The 19,814-nt window shown below is 38.5% G+C and overlaps 1 protein-coding gene across 1 annotated transcript in view; it reads right to left on the bottom strand.

The window, feature by feature from the left end:
- LOC131772814 (uncharacterized) overlaps positions 1-19,814 on the bottom strand; it is a 32,532-nt gene that overhangs the window by 3,825 nt on the left and 8,893 nt on the right. The window contains exons 6-33 of the mRNA XM_066174204.1: positions 19,435-19,529; positions 19,008-19,145; positions 18,292-18,406; positions 17,934-18,112; positions 17,256-17,456; positions 15,808-15,909; positions 15,264-15,552; positions 13,806-14,003; positions 12,834-13,065; positions 12,255-12,411; positions 11,672-11,857; positions 11,009-11,187; positions 10,160-10,289; positions 9,888-9,983; positions 9,158-9,320; positions 8,590-8,830; positions 7,392-7,422; positions 7,058-7,158; positions 6,345-6,439; positions 5,718-5,855; positions 5,285-5,480; positions 4,692-4,840; positions 3,564-3,758; positions 2,643-2,800; positions 2,018-2,135; positions 1,538-1,627; positions 1,019-1,114; positions 321-410 (exon numbers count right to left, since the gene is read on the bottom strand). Coding sequence (XP_066030301.1) covers positions 321-410; positions 1,019-1,114; positions 1,538-1,627; positions 2,018-2,135; positions 2,643-2,800; positions 3,564-3,758; positions 4,692-4,840; positions 5,285-5,480; positions 5,718-5,855; positions 6,345-6,439; positions 7,058-7,158; positions 7,392-7,422; positions 8,590-8,830; positions 9,158-9,320; positions 9,888-9,983; positions 10,160-10,289; positions 11,009-11,187; positions 11,672-11,857; positions 12,255-12,411; positions 12,834-13,065; positions 13,806-14,003; positions 15,264-15,552; positions 15,808-15,909; positions 17,256-17,456; positions 17,934-18,112; positions 18,292-18,406; positions 19,008-19,145; positions 19,435-19,529 — 4,158 coding nt within the window. The remainder of the gene's footprint in view (positions 1-320; positions 411-1,018; positions 1,115-1,537; positions 1,628-2,017; positions 2,136-2,642; positions 2,801-3,563; positions 3,759-4,691; positions 4,841-5,284; positions 5,481-5,717; positions 5,856-6,344; positions 6,440-7,057; positions 7,159-7,391; positions 7,423-8,589; positions 8,831-9,157; positions 9,321-9,887; positions 9,984-10,159; positions 10,290-11,008; positions 11,188-11,671; positions 11,858-12,254; positions 12,412-12,833; positions 13,066-13,805; positions 14,004-15,263; positions 15,553-15,807; positions 15,910-17,255; positions 17,457-17,933; positions 18,113-18,291; positions 18,407-19,007; positions 19,146-19,434; positions 19,530-19,814) is intronic.

Genomic DNA, 19,814 nt, shown 5'->3' with positions numbered 1-19,814 from the left:
ATTCATTTGTGGCTGTTTTCCAGCCCCCAGTAAGCCAATCCAGGCTTTCAGTGTGCAGGAGCGGGCCGAAAGTGGGGCGAGCGAGAGAAAAGAAAGGCGAGGGTAGGGCGCCGAAGAAAGGGAAGGAAATATTTTTTTTTGTCACTCCTCCCTAGAACCCCACCGATTTTTCCCGCCTTCTCTTTCGTTCATCTCCGCTGACCGATAACATACAATAGCACTGGTTACCATTAATCTATAATTTTTTCTTAAAAGTAATCTAGTATGCATTTATAATAACAACAACAACAAACAGCCACACAAAGCTTCAGATAACTGACCTATGTAGCCAGGATTACACTGGCAAATGTCCGTTGTTTTACAACTGCCGTGTTTAAGGCTTGTACAGTTATTAACCTCTAAGCAAGTGGCTGTAAATAACAATAATTTCAATACATTAGTATCTTAAGGTGACATAAAGGCATGAGGTGAACAAGTCATATCACGTTTTCATATAACTTGTCACCCATAACGCAAGAACAGAGTAAATCCACATGTGAGAGAAAACTTCTGAGCTAATCCTGCGATACTGAAAAAATAGCGTTTTGCAAAAAGAGCACGAGTTACTCGACATTTTGTATGTTTGTTTGATTGTTTTGACTAGTTTGTGTTTTTTTGGCTTGCTTTTTTTGTTGTTTTTCCCCCTTTTTCTTTTGTTTTCAACGGTCGTTACTTTGGCATCTGAAGCCCGCGCTCAACTTCCAGAAGCAGGTGAAAACGACAGCGGCCATCTTTCAGTCCTTTTAAACACAATGTTGGTTGAAAAACTGAATCAAGAAAATCTAACCAGCATAACTAACCATTAACCAGTTTGATCTCAATAACATGCGACATTGGTTGCTTGATTCATTTAGATAGTCTTAGGAAACGTGAAGTAAGCAGCTACACAGAGTTGCCTGTTTTTTTTATTAGGACTCAATAAATAAACACGGTTTAAAGCAGATGAACGGCAACAGTTTTTGTTTATTCTGATTACAACCTTCAAGTTCACAGCTTCGTCCTTCCCAGCCCAGGTCACAGACGCAAAATCCTTTAACGCACTTGCCATGGATTGTTGAACAGTTAAGACAGGAGCCTGGAGAAAGAGACAAATACGATGATAAAGTTAGCGATGAATTTGTGCACGAATTTAAAAGCGTTTACGTGTTACGATGTTTATGTGAATACATCAGTTTGATACCTTAACGAAATAACCTAATTGTTCTATGTTAAATTCAGATAAAGAGTCTCTCTGCTTCCCCCTCCCCCCCACCAAAAAAATAAGAACAAGAACAAAAAGTAAAAAATTAACTTACCAACTCACCAACGAAAAAGACAACAAAACACAAAACAAACACACCCACCGAAAAACAAACGAAAACAAAGCAATGGAGAACCTTCGAGTTGAATGAATTTTTTCACACGCAATGCGGAAAGACAATTTCTTTAAGAGAGAATTCGAACGGAATAGGTCCACCTGTTCACCCTGTCTACAAGCTTTAAGGAAATCGATCAATACCTTTATCACAACTCTTCCCTGTCCAACCCTCGATACATTTACATGTTCCATTAACACATCTCCCTTTGCCTGAGCATTGGTCTGGACAGTCTGAAATGAAAAGAAGGATTTTCGACAGGGTTATTGCGAGCACCACAGAACTGAAAAACAGTTGAATTCAACATCATCTCTGGATAATCAGATTTAACCAAGCCAGCGGTTAATGGTTCCACCTTTCATAATTTTTCTTGTTACCTACCTATTGCAAACTCTCACACTTTCAGAATGTTTTATGAAATGCAACTTTCTATCGACGACAATATCCTTAAACATTCTAGTCATTGTAAGTTTCATCTGAATGATGTTGATTTCTTATGATAAGAAGTAACAAATAAATTGAAAACCCGTATGTCCTCCTCACTCTAAAGAGAAACGACCTTTTTTCTTTAAATTTGCGACATCTCCATACAAAGTGCTATTATAGAAGTTACAAAAGCTTACCTCGTTTAAAGGTTTCCTGATCAGTAAATGTCGTGTCATTGGTCATGGCGACATCGAATATGCAGCTTTGTAGATCGTTGTCAGAAATATTCAAGGATTTACACATGCTTGTCGCAATCTACGTTGAAGGCAAAAAATTTTTTTACACAAAGGATTGCTAACATATCCTTTCTGAAATTAAAAAGTTCATCTAAAGCGCCTTAGATTCTCAAACTAGCCCCTGAAGCACTTGGTTAAAATTTAGGTGACACGCATGTCTAAAAGAGACCCTCACTTCATTCCCTTTAAATCATAGCCAGATTTTCTTTTAATATGCCTGCTTAGCAACAACGATGGCACCCGACAGGGCTGGTCAAAGAACTAGGTTAATTTTTTTATTTTTGCAGCGATCGAGTTTCCCCTTTTTGGCAATGACAAAAGAACCGTGTATAGTCCAATTTTATCTGCCGTGATACGGGTGAGAAATAAGCCATTGACGCGTTCTGTCCATTCACTCAGTATTGAGGCATAAACTACTCAGTTGCACTGTCCAATTGCAAGCAATGTGAAAGTACTATTCTATAAGTACTCAAATCCGGCTGTTAAAAACCAATCACATGATTTATATGTACAATTAATTCGTGACCTGTATTAGCGGCTGGGAAATTCCGTCCAGTGAATACTTAGGAATGTATGACGGATCTGTATACGTTATGTCCACTATGTCATCGTGATAAAAGTTTGATGAGTTCCATGACCAAGAGTCCCGTGTGCCCGAGCCATCGTGACAACCTGTGATCCTCCCTATAGAATAAAAAGAACGCACAGATCAGTATGTAGGCTGGCATGGTTCTACATTTCACGCACTGCTTATCAATCACGTTTTCATGGGGTTATCGCTTTCTTTTGTCAACCCAAGACTACCCTATTTATCGCATTGAAGAGACCTGAGAAAGGTCAGAAAGCGTAGATACCTTTACTTACTACTTTTACATGTCTCTGCCAAACTTCGTCGTCCCTATCTATCTCCTTTTGGCTCATCCTTATCACGTAAAAGTTTTTGAGTCCATCTTCATCTACAGACTCCCTCAGTTACTAGCGACACTTTGATTGCTTAAATACGTGGTTGCAATCTGCGGCTGATTCTATTGCTAAAATCTCCCTTTCTCTGCCAAAAACTATACTCAACTTTGATAGGAAAATTAGACTTTATTCTTTTGTTTCTTTTAGTTTTTATTAGAAAGATCCAACGGCCAGTAAAATTACTCATTTCGCCTTCAGCTCTCGTAACTTTCCAGCAGTTGTCCCACTTGACCGGGAACGTCTCTCAAACCCCCGAATGCACAGTAGAGATATGACGAATATCCTACTAACAAAGCCTTTTTTGTCTGTACTGTAGGTTAAAGATACTAATAATTTTCCCCACCATTCTGTAACCTACTGCACAGACTTACGAGACGAGGCTAGTAAGATGTATGTAATCCAAGGGTCCTTTAAATTGTCTTAGAGTTAGGCTAAAAATCCTGTGGCAACATCTAGATCAAACTATGTAATTAGCTTTCCTTACATGATTCGGCAAATTTAACAGCGTTATCGTAAAGCGTTCCGTCGGGCCCTGTAAAGTCGTTGGTTGCATTGTTGTCCATGAGGCCACACAGTCCTTCAGTGTGACCTTTGTAAGCAGCCGTTGGCGAATAAAGAATATTCAAATACTGTCTCTTCATCACCCGACTATGACGGACGTCGATGGTTACTGTTACACCTGTAAACAGTAGATAATTTAAGTTAGACCTCCGAGGGCATCTCTAGGGATCTTAAGCAGTCAGGACGGCAACGCCAGGGAAGACTTTGATTAAAAAATGAATTTGTGCCTTTAGTTAGAATTTCAAAAATGGTTGCATGTCTTTACCGTCTCATACGGCGCCACAGCTCAACTTCAGCATAACGTATCGAAAGAAGCGTTGAGTTTCATATTCAAATTAAAATAATTTGCCGTCGCGGTTTCGGTTCGCAGACAATGCAAACTGTGGTGATTTCACGTAGTTGTTTTGCATAGAACGGCTAAGAAATGTACAGAGTTTTAAAATCCACGCGCTGAGCTATTGTTCTGCCTGTTCTTTTGTTTTTCCATGTCCTCGTTGCCGTTGCCGTCGTGGTTTGCTTAAGTTCCCTTCTAACTTCCGCCTGTAGAGTCACATATGTTTGGGCGATAACCGACCGTTTCACCGAGGCGCCGTTTCGCCAACGTCCAGTGCGTTAATTCTTAGTTCGTTTCGCTAACAGCTACTTCGTCATCGTCCAATATGTCGTTTTGTTTCCTTTTTCGGTTTGTAAATCTCATGGGTTGAAGCCTTATGAAGTGATTAAGTTACCGCACTAGCTCCAAGAATTTTCTTAGGTTTTAATTTGCGGTTTTCTTTCCTTCACAAGTAACAAAGAAAACAAACAAGGTTACAAACAACATGTAAACAAAAACAAAAACGCTCTAAAATGTGGCCGAACACAGAGGAATTATATCATTGCGTGCATAACTTACATAATATATTTCGGCGCGTTCGCGGGAAAATGTAAGAAACATCTGTATGGAACTAAAAGGATGGTTTGATGAAAGAAAAAAGTAAGGCTCGCCAGCATTCTTACCTTATGATCTCACGGATGAGCAGAAATGGAAATAACGTATCATTTTAAGACTTGCCTGCATCATACTGAAGTGAAATCAAAACGACGCTGTTCTCCTCAGCCTCAAACGAAAAACGTCTTTGATGATCCAATAACACTGTACCATTGCTTATTTCAACTGGTTCTGAAAAATTACTGGTGGCATTCATTTCCACTCCATCGATTCTGTGGATAAATCAAGGTCAGTCGCAGCAAGTACTTGAATTACACTGAATCGACCAAGGAGAAATGGATGTCCTTATTAGAAACAGTGAGTTAACATCGTAAATTGTATTGGAATAAATAAGTACCTTGAAGAACCAGATCGAACCAGACATTACGTTGTTCTCAACCGACGCAATCGAAAACTTAAAGAAATGGCCCAAGAATTCTGATAAATGACAAGTATATTTCGCTTATTCAGCCTCCACAGTAAGACAATCAAACTGCTTGCCTCGGCATTTGAAATTTCTCCGACATCTTAAAACAAGAATGTTGTAAAGAAGGAGCATACAGATTGTACCGTTGAGCATCTAGGTCAACAGCTTTTGGAAGATACCCAGTCCTCCTGATTTTAGCCTCAGTTATAAGTAAACAGTTTTTAAGTGGATCAAAATGCATAAAACAAACCTGGTAATGGGCAGGTCTTGAGCGTTTTCAGTTTTGATCGCCATAATCGTTACAACGGTTCTCCCAGCTTTAAGCGCAATTCCGCCAATTAACGAGGCTCGCTCGTAGTAATAAAAACGAAATTGAAAACCAAAATCGTTTTTAACACTTTTACAACCCCAGAACTCTCCAATGCCAAAAAAGTCGAAGTCTACACCTGAAAATGAAAGAAAATAGTGAAATTACAGTCATCATGCAGCAAAATATCTATGCTCATAGACCATATTTTCAAATCACTGAAAGTTGTTTCTTCCTTTGGTTGATAAAAAAAGGAGCAAATAAAAGTACTCGCGCAGATGGTGCCTGTTTCATTTCTCTTAACTAATGTTTTCCTTTAAACTCCCGCTTTAGTAAAAAAGTGATTGTTACGTATTTTTCTAAGATGTCTACATACCATCTAATGTTTTCAGGTGTGGATCACCTCCGCCATTTGCAACTATTCTTTGACAATATTCCCCCTGCCATCCCCCGAAACAGCTACATCGTGCTCCACAACCTCCGGTCAAAATAGGTTCTCCGTTACCTGAACAGTCTGTCAAGCAAATGATCACAGAGTTTAAAACTCGCGTAAAATTGAAAAAGTATGGTGTATAGTGAGGAAATGCAACACTATCAAAGAGTTGTTTGGCAAAATTCGTAGATTTATAAATTAAATGAAACAAAATCATAAATCAAGTAAAACTTCAATTTGGGTTAGAAAGTTTTATTGTTTAGTTGTGATATTAAAAGAAAAGTGTGGCTGATTAAAATAGTTATACTTCATTTAATAATGGCTGTGACTTGATTCAGCAAGGCAGTCAACGTCGGTTTCACTTAAACTTTAGCGCAGTAATTTTATAATATTAGAAAGGAAGCATAAGGCATGTTGTCTTTCCAAATTGAAGAAACGTGCTACTTTACATAGACAATGGAAAAAGTACAGTTACTATACTTATTACGATATGTTACGTGTACTCCTGCAACCTCACGGGAAATAATAACAGGCGACCTATTGCGTTTGATTATTTCAAACTCTACACACCCCGAAACGGCGACATATCAGGCTGGTTGCATTCTGGTCCCATTCGCCTTCCAACGCAGACTGGCCCATTTCCACATGGAGGTCCTGGTGTTTTGCTATTTCCAAAGAAAATCATCCTTCTATTTAACAAATTGACGACAATTTTCCATCGTCTATTTAACAAATAGATTCCAAGTTGCCGTGCGTCTGTTCAGTAATAGATCACAGAGGACGTCAAAATGTGGTAAGAACAAAAAAGTGGCACACGAGGCGCAGCCGAGTGTGTCACTGATGTTCTTAATAATAAAGAATTTAAAAAAGTTTTAATGATGACGTCATCTATACGTCTGTCCTCCAATAGATCATAAGTGAGAACCAATCAGAATGCGTGCATAACTGAGCTTATTATATAAAACCTTATTGATCATAGAAATGACGTCAGCAACGTCCTAAACTAAAATGAAACCACGAGGCGCATCCGAGTAGTTTCACTTCAAAGTTTTCACTGCGAAAAAGAAATAGAACAAACGAACCACCAATGACGACAAAGCAATCATGCTAGTTGTTGGAAAAACCTACGCTATTCAGTAAATAAAAAAAAAAAGCTGGTGGTTTGATTATAACTGTAACAACAACAACAACAAGAGCAACAATATTGAATCACTTTCTTATCCAAATACTGACAGTTGTCCTGGCCCGTAAATAGCTAATGCGAGGCTAGTAGACACACGAACCTGTTTCGTTCCTTTTTCTTTTGTTTCTTTTTAGGGGGAGGAGGTTCTGGTGCGTTACAAACTCCCTGCTTCGGTGGGCTTGAAGTTGGTCCCATACAATACTGTTAAGACAAAAGAAATTCAGCAAAAATCAACAGTTTTCTTCGTGATTTTTTCAATTTTGACCACAACTACATATGGTTGGGAAGGAAACCACCGACAACAAGAAAATTGAAAGAAATCAAGTGCGCAGTTTAAGTTGTAATGAATAAAAAAAAATTAATAATAAAGAAAGAAAAGTAGAATAGAATGTTTAAAAATGAAAGAGCTGTTATCTTTTGTTTTGCTTTCCTACCTGATCGGCTGGGATCGGGCAGATACATTCCCTAAAATTGAATGGAGCGAGAAACAAATATTTTTTCTCAGTGTTTTGTCAATTATCGATGCAATACTAAACTCTCCTCTAGTCAAAGAATGAACCTGTTAAATGACTATTAAATAAAGTTGTTCTTCGCTGAACACTTTGTTAGATAGAAGGCTAACGGTTAACCCCTTTGAGACCCTCTACAAACTGCCATGTGACTTTCCGTAACTGCTTTGGTACTTTGGTCCACTTTGGTTAGCTCTAATAAGTGCAGCGATATTAAATTGCTTTTCCAGTGACTGCTAATTAGACTGATACCTTAAACACGGAAAGACAGTGAGGTAGTCGGGCTTCATTTTAATTGTCTGAATGTTAGGCCTTACAACTGCAATGCATTTTCCGATTGGAAGAGAAGGTGTCACGTGCCTTGAATTCGAAACTAACCAATTCTCCAACAAATCGATCAAAAACTTGAACTTTTGACCGGCACGTGACCAGGTCCTGCACCTTGAGGTAAATTGAGGGTCTCGAGAAGCAAAACGTACCCTTTCCCTTGAGGCAAATCATTAAGTGCTGATTGGTTTCCACTAAGGATGGTACGAGTTTCCTAACTAGATGCAAAACTTAATAATGCGAATACATTGTAGCCTGCAGTGGAGGCGCCTTGTTAATGCGAGTTAACGCTAAAAGCTCGCGATCGTTTATCCTACCGACTATGTTTGCAGTTAGAGTGGACGGTGGTGGTAATCTCCCCTTCCTCAGCCCCACCCCTCTCCTTATTTTTGACTGCATCCGCCCCTTGGTAAAAATATATCTCTCTCCCCAGCCTTCCGCTTCCATTAAAATCAAAGATGGTGCCCATAATATTCGTTATGAAATTACTGAGCACTCGCTTTGCGACGCGGAGGTTTCTTGAGAAATAATCAAGAAAAAACAGGGATGGTGCCACTATAGCCCGGGTTCGATTCCCAGACGTCTGGTGTTACATTTGTGTCGATTTTGTTGGTTCTCGTCCTTACCCCGGGGGTCCCCCTCTTGTCCTCCGGTTTTCATTCCTCAGCAAAGGCAAACACTTTAAATGCTAATTCTAGCTGGGAACAGTGGACAAGAAGAGCCACCTGGGGGAATGTCCTAAATTCCTATTTTTCCCATTTGATCCAAAATAACTTTAAGAGTCGTAGTAACTTACCTGCATCCAGACGTAGACATTAGACTAAAGCCCGTATTAAATGACAGCGCCAATTTCTTTCCAATAAAGTTAACAGAAACGCCAAATATCAGGTCGGAAATACCGTAGTTGCTATTTAGCTCCGCTGGTGTTTGACCTTGGCATATGCTTGAGGGGTAATTCAGAGAAATTCCTGCTTTTAGAGGCGTTCTCACGAATAGCGACAAAGAAATGTCCGGAATTAAATCAGCTACAGCTTTCACTGAAAGATAAAATGAAACGCAAGCTATTGAACTTCTTTCTGCGATAAGAAATCTTTGATTATTAATCTTTTTCATCAACAATTAAGTAAAAAATAGATAAAAGATAAAACAAAAAAGTGAAAAATTATATTTAAAGAAATAAAGATAATAACTAAAAAAAAAATAAGTAGAATTCCAAATTGTCCTTTCCAAGTTTTCTCGATTTTCTGAGAGAATAAAGTGAACAATTATTATTAAGTTTTTTATAGGAGTGCATGGCCTTTGTTGGTGTTAATTCATAAACAAAGGCGTTGTTTAACGACGCTGACAAAGAGAAAAATTCTTACCGAGCTTTGCCAGCACATTAAGAAGTTTTGACTTAGAGGGCTTGGAGAGCCTTTTGGGTAATGCTGGCACTTTTACGGAGACCGTGGGTGTCACAGTGATGTCCACATTCGCTCCAATCTCCAACTCTGGTGTTGGGCTATTCCAGTCTAATGTTAGACTGATCTACGGGATTGATTTGAAACATTAACCAATCGGTCAATCAACCATCCAACCAATAAGTTGGTCAGTCAGTCAGTCAGTCAGTCACTCGTGCATACAAGCGAGCATGAAGGCAGACAGACAGAAAAGCAGCCAAACAGTAAATGGTACGTGTTCTATCGATTTGTAGGTAAACCAAGCCTCACTGCTTGACAATCTCAGTTAAACTTCCATTAAAGAAAAGGGAAATAGAAAAAATCCATCGCTGGATAATGATAATGATGAGAATAATAAATATAACAAGATATACAACAATAATAATAAAATGATAAAAGTAATAATGATAACAACGATGATGATAACAATAGTTACAACAACAATTATTATGGTTTTTAATTACTATCATCACTACTATTATCATGTGATTGTCATATTGATTATAATAATGATATCAAAGAAGGGAAAGCGATACAACGAAGACAAAAATAAGTAAAGTAAAAACCAGATTAAAAAAGAGCTCGAAAAGTAGTGAAATCCCCAATCTTAAAACCGTTTGTCTAAACGAGCTACAGTATAAACTTCAGCTCTTACTGTATCATCAGTTCTAGAACAACTTCCTTCGCTCCAACGGCATTCTCCACCAAGTGATATGACCCCGTTGGTGGATAGTGAACGGGTAATTGTTCCCTGATTTAAGGAAAAAAATAGATTTAAGTTCTTGATGTGAGTACCATGTTTTTAACTAACCAGGGTGTATGATACAAATAATTGCAAACTTTCCAGGGGAAGATGAGATCTCTACAAAGGGATTTCTTTGTATGCATTTGCTTACAGAGATATTTGTGTAAGCATAGTCAACTTACGGAAATTCCGGCAGACGCCTGCCCCGTCAATGCCAAGAAAATTCCAACAGGGATTTTTATCAGTCCAAACCGTAGGTACATGGAACGACCCAGCTGTTTTTCCTTTAACGCGAGAAGATCTCCAGAATATCTGATGATCGAATAGATAGAACGACTTACTCATTTCTCAAAGAAAGAGACCATTAGATATCTTTATAACGCCTTAATTTTGACAACTGATCTCATAAATAAAATTCCTTTCCAAATTCCCATATTCATCCTTGGTTCCCTTGCTACCAAACCTATTAGTCTGCTACGTTCATTTTTCTCTGTTTGGCTTTTGGTTGTTTTTTCTCTGATTTTTTTAGTCTGTACATAAATGAACAAGCCACCTGAGATAACGTTTGAAGATCGTAGACTACTAAAAGTGCTTCACTGGATGTTGATATGCAAGTTTTGATCAGTTGAGCTATCTTTGGATATGTCGCGGCTGCATCATCTTTCAGTTGTTAAAGACAAAAAAATGATATTTGCACACTTTGTGGTATTTCTCAATATAATAATTCTCTTTCAAATTAACAAATAGATTCCAAGTTGCCGATGTCCGATTCCAAGTTGATGTCCTCTTGGAATCTATTTGTTTTATATAATAAAGAACTAAAAAGAGTTTTAATGATGACGTCATCTATACGTCTGTTTTCCAATAGATCATAAGTGAGAACCAATCAGAATGCGTGCATAACTGAGCTTATCATATAATTCAAATTGGACATGTGAATATTACAACACTGCCCAACTCAGAAGTAATGCGCGCTCGTAGAATAATTCTTTTAAAATTGTCGATCACTGCCTAGTCAAAGTATTACTAACCTCAGCTCCCCATTTAGACTAAACTGCAAAGAAAATTTCAGATTTCCCTCCAAATCTAGACCAACAGATGCATCCTTCAATCCCAGTCCAAAAAATTTCTTCTCGATTGAGACAAACATGCTCACACGTAGATTCATAGACAAGGAAATTTTAAGTGTCGCCCCTCCAAAGGACAGAAGCTTAAAAACAAAAAGCAGACAGAAGGGAAATCAGATGAAACCCTGATAACGTCAAGCAGAAAATATTTAAAGAGTTTTTTCCAACTTAATGGGAAAAAATTGAATGATTAAGTTGGAAATGATGAAAAGTGCAACATTTTAATAGTACAACTGAGAGGAAAGGAAAGGTTAGATAGAAATTCCTTATGTATTTTTTTGCATAATCTGTTTTGCTTTCACCTCTTTTTTTTAATATTGTGAGCTGTTCTTTTTAAAAGATTCTATATTTTACCTCGAAGGGTCAATTTTGAAGGGTGTTCATTTTGCGATTTTCTAGATATCAAGAAATGTTATTTCTACCAGCATTCTTGGAGGGTGGTGTTTTTGGTTTTTTTTTTTTTGCCTTTCAATTTGATGAAACCCAGCGGTTTTTTTACACATTAGTTTATTTTAATAAAATATTTTGATTTTTTAAAACCGACCGATGTGTGGAGGCTTGTTTTACCGTATGATCTATCTTTTCCGGTTGAAAATTTGCCAGGTTAACGTTTTTCGCTGAGCGCTTAGTTCGTCTGTGGTGGTTTTTTAGAGAATTTGTATCCACTTCCGTTATAACGGTTCCATTTTCATCCAGTTTTGCTGTGACTACTTCCAAAAGAAGAAGATTTCCGCTTGAATGCGTGTTTATAACCTAGAATTAGAAGTGAAAAAAGGCTATAAATAGAAAAAAACGAACGGTGACATTTGATGAAAGTAATACCTAGTTACTTGCTTGCTTGAATAAAAGCACAAAAGAAGGCTTAAGGTACGCAGATGACTGAAGCTAATTCAAATTTTAATCAAACTGTTTCTTGTCCTGTTTGGATTTTCAAGGTTAACTAGTCACTGAAATACCGTAGCTACCATATCTAAGCATTACTAAGTTACTGATGTATTGAGTAAGGCTATATTGATAACGTTCCAAAGAAAGACCTCGTCTCGTGTCCCGATAGACCATAACCAATCAGTTATTCTGCTTCCTCTGGATTCTGATAACCAATGGTGCACTACAAACGGGCAGTCTGGGATTATATCATACGAGACTCTACCTTTGCGATGAAGCCTGTACTTGATCTCCCGATTATCAAATCACCAGAGGAGAAAAGCCCGCCTCGTTTTTGTGATTCTGTAAACACGAGTCCTGGATTATTATCTCCTCCGCTACAACGTACTGACCCAGAAAATCTTTGTTTACTTGCTCGCAGTCTGAAAGATAAAAAGAGTAACACCAGAAATAATAGCGAAAATGAAAATGTCGCCTGGCATGAGTGTGAATGAAACGGCTCGGTATTGACTTACTTTCAACATGAAACGGATACCATAGCTTCTCTGCTTATTGTAAAGGTCTCACTCCTGACAAAATTTCAATAACCGTTATACTTATGATAGCGAAATTTCGAGCTATTTGTCTGTTTTTACGCGCCAGAATTAATTTAATGTCAACATAAAGCTCTGCTTTCGTTTTGTAACAACGTCTTACGAGACATAGTTATTTCCTGTATGCATGATCAACATCGAAAGCATGCATTCCTTACTCGTGTAAATGTTTGTAAAGCGTTTGCCTATAATTAAGCATGGTAGATATCGATTTATTTCCTTCAAAACTGCCACAATCACAAACAGAATACCTCGCGCCATCCAAGTGAGTTTTCCCGTCACATCTGTGAAGTTTCGTTTCCAAGTAATCCGTATCGTCTGTTTTATGAACTGCAATGATACTCTCGATGAAACCATCACTAGCGTTGGACACAACTATGTCACCTGTCGTTGGAATGGTATTACTTTTCTCTATTACCAAGTAATAAGAGTAGATGAAGGTGCCTCCAATGTCATAGGTGTGTCCAAGGCACCTGTAAATTCCTGAAAAGTGAAATAATTATTTCAGGGATGCAGCTTACCTGCCACCGTTAGTTTAGGGGTTGGAAGGCGAAAGCTGGAGGGTAAAAAAAAACACCTCGAACACATTTACAAGACAAGTCATGCTGTTCACCTACCCGGAAGGTAGTTATCAGCCGTTTAGCTATCTGAGATAAAAGGAATTTGTTAGGAGCATGAATGTCAATTAAGAAAGCATTAAAGCGTTCCACTGTTTCACCGAAAAAAAAAAAAATCTGTGTAGTTTTTCTGAGCTCCTCGTATACACACGGATGTAACAAGTCGTATATCTAACAAAAGAATGTTTGTTGAATCAGAGATGCCGTCGTCTATATCAGTTCATCTCGGAAGATGATGACGATGGATGACGGTTTTCAGTTTAATAACTAGAGCGCATTTGGAATGAAGTTTTGACTAATCAGAACTGCCCCTGTGGGAAATCAGTTGAGGTCCACATTGAAATCGAGATAGACGACTTCGATATTTTGTATGGTAGTCCCGAGTAATGGCTCTTTTGAGAAATAAAGATTGCACTAAATAGGCAAAAAGAGGGATACAGACGACTTGTCAAGTCCATGTATCAAGCATTCCCTTTCCTAGCTTCTCCTCTGCTGGCTTTGGTGCTGCTAAGGTTTACGCTCCCATCCAAAATTATAGAGCAGAATTGAAATAATCTTTTCACATTCCTTTCCTTTATTACTTTGTAGTTAACTTCATTCGCCTACCAGTTGAAAGGATAACAATCTGGCTCTGGTTGGAAGTGATGTTGCCTGATATAAGATCATCCAGGTCCTCTCTATCTGGCTCATCCTCCAAAGTTGACTCATCGTCTAACTGTTCTAAAGAAATCTCACTCTTGAAGTCCGCATACTTGATGACTTCTTCCAATCCAGCTGGAGCACTCAACATCAATTTGAAAGGGCCTGTTGTGAGATAAATGTAAACTGGAATAATTTTGCTTCAGACTTCAGACAGTGAGTGATCAATAACAAAAATATTTATCTAAACTTATTCTAATATAAATGTAAAATGTTCCTTAGACCAAGCCAGGCATAATCAACAGTTCATGTTTTGCGTGAAATTTTAAAGTTGTAAACCGATGTTTACTAATTCTAAATTTAATAATAAATCCCGCTAAGTTTTGTCGAAACGTCAATCACGATCTGTGAGGAGTGTCCTTTCTAGCGCTTGCCTTACTCAGACGATCGATTCATATTTCACTGGTACAAAGGAGACTTTCTTGGAAGGGATCGACTGTGTGGGGAACTCGCAGTTTATAACAGATGTCTTGATAAAACCCTTTTTTTTTCTTTGTATATCCACCCTCTTTTTAGTGCTATGCTTGAAACACAATTATTATACATAATAAAAAGAAAATATTTGTAGTTAATGGGTGCTTCACTTCAAGCATGGGCAAACAAACAGAAGCACACATGATAACATAGCGCGCGTGCTTACCCTATAAAAGTCCTATTGAGCCGCTATGAACGAAATATTTCTTGACGTGAGCATTTCTTTTACCTGGCTTCTTTTACCCTGCTGCAGCCATAACTGTTCGTCAAAACAACAGTGTGGTGGTTGCCCAGGAGAAAACTGCAAGTTTCCTGCAGTCTGTCTTCTCCAATTGCACCGTGCACGGCAGCGTAAACATTATTTTGAACAATCAAAACCCTCGATAACTCCGGGTCTTTGACTTTTAAAACATTTTTTAGTGACACTTGAGTTCATTTGGCTTTGATTTCCTCCATTTTCCCAGTAAATTTTGAGCTTTTCATTCACAGTTATCGGTTAACTGGATCAATTGTTCTCGCTCAAACCAAAGTATAAAATGTGGCGTGTTTTTGACCAGCCAATAGGACTTTTCTTTCCATTTTTTTGTGCGTTGTGAGAATTTTCCTCTCTATCACAATAAAAGGCTTCTTTGCGCAGATCCTTGTTGTCGCTCTGTTATAAAAGAGTTTGCTCATGCATTTAGCTGTGCGTATATCGAGCTATGGATTCACTTGGCAAGTTTGAAGAACACTCAAAAAGCAAGAGTTGCTCTCCACTCCGCCTCGAGCTACTCTTACACATTTTTCGTGCTCTCCAAACTTCCCACGTGCACCCATAACTCGATATAAACACGCTAAACATGAAAAAATTCTGTATTGAATCTTACCCTTGATGAGCAGCTGAATACTTACCATCATTGACTTCTTTCACAATCTTGTGCAGAATGCCTCCTGCTTGTGGACTGGAAACTATGTCGCCTGCTTGGATGTCCAGAACATTTGGTGCAACTAAAATTAGCGACAATTCATCTTGTTTCGCCAAAATCACTGGACATGCATAAATGATAGTATCATTGGGCTCCACAAATTTCAAATTATCAGCCAGTTCCACGTTGTTTCTTCTTTCGGGATCTGTATAATCTACTTTCACTTTCCCACCGGGACAGCGGGTCTCATTCCAAGCCCTACATTGGCCTCCTTCCTATCAACAAAATCAAAATGTACGGTCAGATATTACTTTGCCTGCCAGATTGCTTTTTAAAACCAGCTTCCGTGTCATCAAACGACGAGGGATGATCCTCGGTCTCTCTTAAGAAGGATAACAATGAATGAAAATCTGGAAACCTTAAAGTGGAATTGCAACCAACATTCCGTCTTTTGGACTGCTGGTGAAAGTTTTAAATGGAACAATTCCTCCAACCTTTTTATAATTTAAATATCTATGCATATATCTTACTGTGAGTTTGTGGCATTTTTCCAGGTCTCGGCACTTCTGACATGACTCAATACTTGTTCCACTGTCTTCGTAGTTGCACTGCTTTCCTTTACATTTTACTGTCTGTCAAAAGAACAATCTGGCATGTAACTAACCAACCATGGAAAAAAAAATCATCAGTGTTGGTGTAATAGAACATTAGACGAGAGTACTTTTTATTGGTTCATATTGAGATTAGGTCAATGTATGTGATGAAGGGACGTCCCTCTCAAATTTATTATCCAAGGTTTGTTTCCCAGCAACAACACTGAATTGCCAAAATGCATGAAACACTATCACACTCAGAAACAATTGCTCATATATTCTAACGACATACTAAAACATAGGCATACGTAGCATGCAAGAGTAATTTTTTGGCTTGGTGAGTTTAGATGGGATACTTTGAGTACCAGATGTTTACATTTTGTATCAGAAAAAGAGCATAACTTTCAATTTAAGAGAAAGGAAAAAAAAGCCTAATTTACCTAAACTAGGCATTTTGTGGTCTATTGTCTCCATCGTCTAAATACTTCTAAGCAAAAATAAAATGCATCGGTGCCACGCTTACTGTTGTCTCCTTCGCAGCTGTTGTTTGGACTTGTCACACAACGCCATCTATTTCCCATGAGAGAGAGAGCGCGTTGCGTGACGAGGCCAAGTAACGGTTACGAAAGGGACTACGCTTACTGCCGTTCCCCTAACAGAGAGAAAATCAAAATTATTCGCTTCAAAAATACAATTCCGCGTACTCTTGCTACGAAAAGCGAACTGAAACTCTGTTGTATCTCCAATATACCCTAACCAAAGGTCTATTGCCATCTCGAATAAGTGAAGATACATCGAACAAGTGAAAAAGATAACTGATATTTCAAATAGGACTCCTTGATTGGCTGATGTTCATGTTGTGCAATGATTGGGTATGTTCTTATTGGACCTTGGACGTTGTTTTCATGGTACGTACTGGAATGTAAGTTGTTTGGCGTGTGCGTTGTGGGTAAAGGAGCGGAAAAGACACGTTTTTCACTTAGAAATGACACAAAATGTTAAATGCGAGCCTTTCATATCCCGGTAAATATCGACATTAGTCAAGAGGTTCTTGCGAAGGCCACAAACCATTACTCTTTTCAAATGAGCCCAAAATTTTTGCTTAATATCATTCTTTGTGCACAGCCCCCGATTCCATGACTCCATTTGCAAGAAAACAATACTCAAACGTTGTGATTGGTGCAAGATATTCAAATGCTGTGACATGATTGGTACAAGATATATATACCCTAATGCGGCAATCTGATATATACCCTTATGCAGCAATCTGATTGGTGTGAGACACATACCCTAATGCGGCGATCTGATTGGTGCGAGCAAAATACCACTCTACACTCGTCACATACTATAAGTATTTTCCTCCTTTCCCCCTCTTTTCCACTTACCATTATATCTCGTGAACATTCCCCGTCTTCCACCGTGTAACAGTTGTAATAGAACCAATCGGGACATTCTATCTTCGGAGGTCCTTCAGCAACTCCTCCAAGGCAGGACCGCGAACTGTCACACCATCCACATGATGGGTCTGTCACGCAATCAGCACAGCTTTCGTACTTTCCACAGAAGGAGTAAGTGCATCCAAGACCCTGCAAAAGAATCAATGTTTACTTGATTAACAATCTTAGACAAGATTAACCCTTTTACTCCCAAGATCTCGTTAGTAATTCTCCTTACTGACTGCAGTACAATTCCTATGATTTTAGTTCTGAGAATTTGTTACTGGATCAACTGATAATCCCCTGATTGATTTCCCTTTATCCTCATTACTTGAAATTGTATGGGTTTTGTAGGGAGAAATTCTCTCTTAGTCACCTATGGGTGTTACAGGGGTATGCACATAAAACAATTCTGCCCAAGACTAGAACAAGAAATTCCTCCGCACAATGCGCATATATAATCTTAAGTAGATACAAATTTAGTAAAAATAAATAAGTTGATGCGATATCTAAAAAATAAATTCCATTTCAATGAGACTTCAGCACTTCTTTTGATGGTAATCGTTAACATCGACTTCAATAGGATTCAAGCCCTTTTTCAATCGTTTACGAATAAAAAATGCTCACCAAATAACCTGGGTAACATCTGCAGACATTAGGACCCATGCATTCACCGTTACCAGAACAGTTATGTAGGTCATGGCAATGAAACTTGGAACAGTCTTCTCCGGTCCATCCGGGATAACAGAAACAAGTAGCACCTATGCAGTCGCCATTATGAAAACAACTGTTTGGACAGTGAACCACTGTAAGAGAAGTTCAGACAATTCTAAGTCAGTTGCATAAGAAAAATAATACATCTTGAAGAACTGCTTTGTTTATGTCTGCTATTAACAGTTATCACAGGATATCCGTCAAAGCAGAAATGGTTTGATACGCCTATCGATGTGGAAAAAAATTAGAGGATGGATCCAACGTCACCTACCTGGTCTCCTCACGCAAACGAATGGATTAAGCTGGTTACAATGGGACTCTGTAACATTCCCATAGCCATCAACAACAGAACACATTCCGTTGTCCTGACCAGAACTGCCTCCAGGCTGCAACCAAAAATTTGAAATGTACTGAATCTTATCGAAGGAGTAATTTTCTTTCCTATGTTGTGCAAAATGCGATTGAATTTCAAACGCAGGAAATAAACCTTGAAATGTAGCCTGAGATTGGTTATAATAATTACAATAATTATCGGCTTTTAATATCAGTGATAATGAAAAACTTATAATGATGGTAGAGGCTAAACTGTTTTCGATCATATTATGGTTTTCGTGGAGTTTTTATCCTGCGCGCCACCAACAGTGTGTGAAGGGTAATATCTTATCTGCGCTCGATTCTTGCTGCTGAATAAATTCCGGGGTTCATTCCCTGAACAACAGTTTGTTATCGGCCCCGATTTATCTTTGGAGATTATCTGTTCCTAGAAACTCACAGATTTCCATGAGAACTTCTTTTTCAAAAGCTGTTCGCTCTTAAATCACATAATGATAATGGCCGCGGACGGATGTCTAAGCATCTCTCTTCACCAAGGAGTGGGGGAGGCCAAGTACTCATTCATCCATCGATTTATTACTCTATGGAGCTTGTTTTTCTTAATTAAAGATCACTTCAATGTTGTTGTTGCGATTTTACTTGTTTCTCCCTCACCTCTCTCACGAAACGCCTGCTTATAATCCACAAAGAAGGCAAAACATCAGGACGAACCAAGGATTCCTTTTGCCTTAAACTTTGGACGAGTCGTTTATCTTCGGCCGATAACATAGTTATGAGATTTCCTCCATAGTTCTTCAGAAGTGATGAATAAAGAAAGAAGCGAAGGATGTTATTGGAAACGTAAAATAATAGAAGGGAACCCTTTTTCCTTCCTTAGAGAATTTGAAATTAGCATAATCTTATCATTGATTGTCCTTACGTGAGCCAGCCAAACAGCAGTGCAACAGCCCCTTAATAAGTTAATAAAAAGCTTAGCTGACAAAAAACATACAACCTTGACTAAGCTAGAAGAGTAACTCGATGACACTGAGGAAGAGTAGAATGCTAATCAATCCTTGGTTCGTATCTCACATGTGCTTACCCAACAATACTTCTCGGCTTCATGAAAAGTGAAAGAGCCTCCCTTATACAGGAAACACATCTCATCTTCTTTAATCCACTCAGGTGGGCATGACTCTGAAAAGCATCAAATTTTTTATCATCAACCTGATTTAAAATGTGTAATTGAACTAAGGTCACGAAGGGATAATATCAAAATCTTGATTCTATGTTTTCATTGTTTGTCATCTTTGGTTGTGGTCTCTTCTTTTCTCAGACACTAGTTTTCCCTGGGCGATGGGTTCGGCTGCTTACCAGCCATCTTGTGGGGAATGATCCTCCACCGAAATTACTTGTTTTTTTCACTGCTGTAGCTGGTGCACTTTGTTATTGTTTCGGAAGTTAATACCCAAGTGGTCCGCT

This window comes from Pocillopora verrucosa, chromosome 11 (genome assembly GCF_036669915.1).
Source record: "Pocillopora verrucosa isolate sample1 chromosome 11, ASM3666991v2, whole genome shotgun sequence".
NCBI lineage: Eukaryota > Metazoa > Cnidaria > Anthozoa > Scleractinia > Pocilloporidae > Pocillopora > Pocillopora verrucosa.
The sequence above is the reverse complement of the archived record's forward strand: the minus strand, read 5'-3'. Positions and strand labels throughout refer to the sequence as shown.